Genomic DNA, 6,000 nt, shown 5'->3' on the forward strand with positions numbered 1-6,000 from the left:
GAAGAACAACTAAAACTAATTAGGGAAAGAAAAATAAATTGAAATCAGAATTAAATGACAACATTTACTGGTCAGCTTATTGAAATTTATGTTGCTTGATGGAAATCAACCTTTCCTCTGTGTTTGTAAATATCTATTACAGAATTACCCCAACTCAAGAGATAGTCATTTAGTGATAACTAGTAGAAGTTCCTGATAATGGAGATGAAAGAAATTTGATCTGGGGATAAAAAAGAAGAGACATAAGAACAAGGGAGTTGGATTTCTCAAAAAAATGTGGAGTATCCCACACTAAAAATGTATCAAAGAAATGTTTTTTCTGCAAATGTTATAGCCAAACATCAATTGGGAGGGTTGCTATTTAAAAGGCAGCCTGTCTGGTTAAGGGAGATGAGCCAGAAGGAGATCTCCTTCTGAAGAAGAAGATTCAGAGACTGAAGCTTCTGTCTGTCCTCTCCTTACCTGAGTAAGGAAGGAGGCAAATCATTGTGTGTTATTTTTAACGCAGTGAAAAAAAAAATCTGGTTTACATCATGTTGAAAACAAAAGTAACACCATATGTCGTGCCCACCGAGAGCCATTATGATAATGCATCAGTCGGGAAGTGCATAATTGCTCAGCTCAGAAATGGCACCAAGTCACATCACTGACACCAGCACATTTTCTGCAGTTAGTGTTTGGTTCTTTTTTCTCTGCCAGGTTAAAAATAATAATGATGATAATAGAGCCTCTCTTCAGCCACCGAAATGCTGATTTTCTTGTAATGTCTTGTTTGCCGGCAAACTCTTATTTAGGAAGAAGATTCATTGTCTTTGGAATAAAATATTTTGTAATAAATACTCACAACCCTCATTTATTTTCATTGAACGGAAGTTTTATTCTTTCTACTTCATTCCAATTCCACCTTCTCCTAGAGCATATCCTATAGTTACCTCTCCCTCTTCTGAAATATAAGTAGAACATCAATTATCCTAGGCTATTTATTATTTAGCCTATTATTTGTCTTGGTTCATCTCTTGGGTTGAATTAAATCAGGGAACTTTAGCTTAATCCATGCATGAGAGTCAAGGGTCTTTGAGCATTCTATAATCATATGCAAAACTGTGTGGGTATGTATTGTTTGTGTATTTTTCTGGAGAGTCAGTTACTCTCACTAAATCATAAAGGGGACTTGGGAACCAAAAGTAGCTCAAGACATTTAATCCTAGAAGCACAAAGAAGGTGTAAGTTGTCTCTCATACTGCTTTTCCCAAATCCAGTTTAACACTTCAGTAATGTTAACTAATGTGTCATGGTTCTAAGGGCCTTTACTTTATTAGCTCAGTGAATCCTTGTAGCAGTCTATGAATGGATTATATTATCACCCCTGTTTTACAGATGATAAAACTGAGACAGGTTCATAAAGTTGGTAAGAGGGAAAGCCAGGCTTCATACTCAGGCAATTGGGTTTTAGAGACCATGGTCTTTATTACTGCCTGTACTGACTGTGTATGTAATATGCATGTATTAGAAGGCCCATAAATAGAAACTCATTATTATTGTAGATTTCTGAATAGCAGGTTTGCTTTTTAGTCTCAAGATTACAATCAGTGAAAATGCACTAGCAGACTAATTCATGTATTTTATAAGCACTTATTACACATCTTTCATCTGCTTACCATTGTGCAATAATTCACTTAAATTATCTCATGTAACGCTTGTAGTTGCATTCAAGGTAAGTAAGATAATCCACATTTTACAGATGAGGAAATTTAAGTTCTGAGAGGCTCATGTCACAAGCCTCATCTCATTCATAAAGCATCAGAAGAAGAGTTCAGTTCATGTCTGTCTCCCTCAGATAAGGTATTCCTTAGCTTCTCTGCAGGGTTAGAATTTCAGTTAAATACTACAAACATTACTAAAGGGTCTTCTGAACTTGGGGACAAGATTTATAGAAATCCACCTATTGTCAGTCCAAGGCAGCATCTTTTTTTATATAGAGACTAGAGTAAAAAATCATTTATTTGAGAAAAATCACCATTACTGTGCTCTTTTTTTTCCATTTTAATTTTTACTGTTAAAGATTCTTGTCTGAATTCCAGACTAATAACTACCTTTCTCATGTCACCACCTGAATGTCCACTAAGTATCTCAAATCTATATTCCTGAAACCAGAGGCCTGATGATACAAAACTGCTCGTCCCTCATTCTTCTCCTCTCCAATAATGGCAATTCTGTCTTCTCAGGCTCCTATGCAGAAATCACTGGGGTCATCACTGATTCTTCCCATTTACCCATATCCTACTTCCAAACTGTTGGCAAGCCTTGTTGGATCTAGGAGTATAATACATAAAAACTCCCACCACTTCTCTTCACCTCCCAGCTCTCTGGTCTATGGGACCTGCCCCCACCTATCCCCAGGTGATTATAGTAGCCTTCTCACTGTTCTCCCCACCTCTGCCCTTATGCTCCAGTACTCTCTTCTCATCTGTGTGGCCAGGGTGACCTTATTAAATGTATATTGAGTCATCCTAATGTGCTGTTCCATACAGAAACCATGTTTTGGTAGTGAAGTTGAAACTGTAATTAATTTAAATGAATGCAACTTAAAATTCAGGTCTTCAGTCATACTTGAAACTCAAGTCCTAAACCACCTTTCAAGTGCTCCATAGCAACAAGTGGTGAGTGACAATCCTGCTGGACAATGCAGATACAGATTGTGTCCATTGGTTCAGAAAGTTCTATCAGACAGCATTATAGTGGTTTCCCATTGGGCCCCAAGTGATCTGGGTCCTTCATCCACTCCCCACCGCTAATCTCTCTAACCTCATCTCCTTCCCCTCTGCCATCACTCATTCAGCTCCAATTTCACTGGCTTCCCAGCTAGTTCTTTAACGGGCCAAGTATCATCCTGCTTCAGGTCCTTTGCAGCTGCTCATCTGTCTCCTGGAGTCATCTTCCCCCTGATATCTTCATGGCTTGCTGTCAGGTCTCTGCTCAAATGTCAGGTTATTAGAGAGACTCTGTGACCACCCTAGTTAAAACAGCAACCCATCAAAGTCTTTAACCCTCTTAGCACTTACTCAGATTACTTTTTCATTTAGCATTTATCACCATATATTTACTTATTTTTCTCTCTCCTCCCGTACTCCTTGAGATATGAGCTGCACAAAGGACAAGATTATTATTTTGTTTTATTCTAAGCATCTAGTGTACTTTCTGGCAGACTGCAAATGAAAGAGAGAATAAATGAAAGCATGAATTGTGTTTTATTGCACAGGAAGCAGTGGCTGGGACAAGCTGTGGAAAAAGTACAGATCACGCTTACCCCAGGATGACCTGTGCCTATATGTCACGTCAGATGACATCACTCAGATGCTGGACAACCTAGGGCTTAAGTATGAGTGCTACGACCTTTTGTCCACGTTGGACATATCTGATTGCTTTACTGATGGTAATGAAACTGCAGACCTGCTTTGGGATTTTTTGACTGAAACCTGCAACTTTAATGCCACAGCACCACCTGATCTCAAAGCAGAGCTTGTGAAAGATCTACAAGAGCCTGAATTTAGTACTAAGAAAGAGGGGAAGGTTCTTTTTAATAATAATCTGAGTTTCATAGTGATTGGGGCATAATTATCAATCACAAAAGTATATTCAAAAATTATATTTTGAACAACTCTGATTGCTCATTTATTTCCATATTAAAATTACAAACACATACATTAATGTAGATAAAGCACTGTTTGGATATGAGAAGTAGTGAATTCCAAGACATTATTGGACTTCCATTTGGAATCATATGGGATACTGCTGGTCTTATCCTGTCCCTCCTCCGGGAAGAGAGACCACATGCAGGCTCAACATAACATAAGCTAGAAAAATTAGAAGACTGAATTTCTATGGCATATTGATAATAAAATTCATTCCATTTGCTGATTGTCTGAAATTTTCTAGAATAATAATAAAATATATACTATAGATTCTTTATTAGTGAAGTATGCACTTATCAATACTTTGAACACAAAGCCTGTGTTACTGATTTGGCCATTTTGTGAAGAAATATTTCTCTTTGTACATTCTTCTATTGTACTTTTTATCTCACTTTTACTAATTTTTAAGAGTAAGCACCTTTAAAATATTAAAAATTAATTCTTTATCATGTGTTGTCATTTCTTCCCATTGTGTTTCTCTTGTAATTTTATCTGTGAATTAATAGCTTTTTGTTTGTATTTTTGATATACTGGAGTTTTCTATTATATTCAGCCAAATTTTTTAAAGTCTGGGCTTTGACACATTTTAAAAGAGCTTCTAAAACCAAGGTTTTAGAATACTAACATTTTATCAAAATATTATAGTTTTGTTTTTTTCAAAAAATGAAATCTTTAATATGTTTGAAATTTAGGTAAGTATAACAGTGAGAACAAACTGTTTCCCCTCAAAATAATAGCCAGATGTATAAACAAAATTTATTGAAGAACAAAAAAACACAAAACTAAAACCTGTTCTAGCTTAAAATGCACCTTTTACCAGATTTCTAGGAATTGCATAAATGCAAGATTCTAGAAAACCTTCAATGCATGTTGATACTTTATAGTTTCTTATGTCACTCTTAAGACCTCCTGTAAGACCAAGAGTCATTTGGACTGTAGGATTTCGGGGGGGGGTTGAAAACATATTTGATGTTTCTTATTTTTAATAATAACCCTCTATCATTTTTTACATAAACAGTACATATCTTTAGATAAGTAAATAGCTAATTTAATAATTAATAAATATTTTAAGTATACAAATAATTAGTACTCCCTGTCAGAAACAAAACAAAAGTAAGGTTTTACTAAACAGCTCATGAGCCCTCATTCTGCCAATGAGGAAGCCTTCAACACGGTGTGATACTCACTCTTTCATGTAATAGGACTTCCATGTAATGCTGATGTATAATCACTCTAAAAACTTAAACGATCCCTCTCAATCACCTAGTTTATCCCCAGGGAATATACTGGCATAGAGAGCCTATTTACACTAATAAGCTACCAAGCTTTGTTGTTCATAATAAGTAAGATGGACTTGCATTGCTCTCTCTTTTTTTTGGACAACTTCATCAATGATTTTTGAATTATATGTTCCAACAAATGAAACCACAGGTCTCCAATCAGATTCCTGAGTATGAACACTGAATCATTAATCATACTGATATGTGCTACTGACAAAGGAAATCTGTGAGGCACATATGATTGATGGGTATGGGGCCATGAAGACCTGGAAGAGCTTCACCAGAAATATGGAAATCAAGACTTTACAGAGTCTTTTGTATAAAGCACACATGCAAAAACAAACAAAAATAGAACTAACAATCCCATTGAAAGATGCAAAACAATTGCAGTCCATAGATAGGTGTTTGTAAATATGGCCTTTTTCTCGTCCTTGTTAAACCTTTAGTATACAAGGATAAATAAATTCTCACCTGCTTAATTTTAATGCAATTGAAACACACAGCTTTTTTAAAGACAGAAATTCCGGGGAAAACCTACTAGTTAGCAATGGGAAGCTATATAATTTCAAGGGTTAAACCTATCCCTGATTTCTTCTTGCACTGTACGATATTACCAAAATTTGGGGCAGTCACATACTGACTTTTCAGGTTTGTTCTTGTGTTTCAGAAAAAAGTGCTCGGGGTGAATTTGGAATGTTGTTTTATGTATCGTGGATCTCTCAGTGTTTAACATGGTGCCTTGGTAAATGTTAAGTAAAGGGGCATCAATAAATTCTTTCCTTCTCAAACATTTATTTTGTACCTTGTGTGTTCATATTATTATTATAAACAGAGCTCAAGAAAGCCAACAAAGTTATGTGTTGCCATTAGTATGAGTGTAAACCTTAACTTATTTAGGACTCTTTCAGACACTTTTTTGCACGTATTGTTAGGGCATATTGCCAAAACCCAAAGAGAAAGCATGATATGGAGCACAGCATTTTAGGGCTTGATATTTGCTTATTATAAAAATTGGTGACTTTCTTAAT

The 6,000-nt window shown here is 35.8% G+C and overlaps 1 protein-coding gene across 4 annotated transcripts in view; it reads left to right on the forward strand.

Moving 5' to 3' along the window:
- LOC105492589 (histamine N-methyltransferase) overlaps positions 1–5,762 on the forward strand; it is a 50,895-nt gene extending 45,133 nt beyond the window's left edge. For all 4 annotated transcript variants that reach the window (XM_071072674.1, XM_071072675.1, XM_071072676.1 and 1 more), the window contains one exon: positions 3,260–5,762. In XM_071072674.1, coding sequence (XP_070928775.1) covers positions 3,260–3,615 — 356 coding nt within the window. In that variant the 3' untranslated portion in view covers positions 3,616–5,762. The remainder of the gene's footprint in view (positions 1–3,259) is intronic.
- Positions 5,763–6,000: the final 238 nt, after the last annotated feature.

Source organism: Macaca nemestrina, chromosome 11, assembly GCF_043159975.1.
Source record: "Macaca nemestrina isolate mMacNem1 chromosome 11, mMacNem.hap1, whole genome shotgun sequence".
Taxonomy (NCBI): domain Eukaryota; kingdom Metazoa; phylum Chordata; class Mammalia; order Primates; family Cercopithecidae; genus Macaca; species Macaca nemestrina.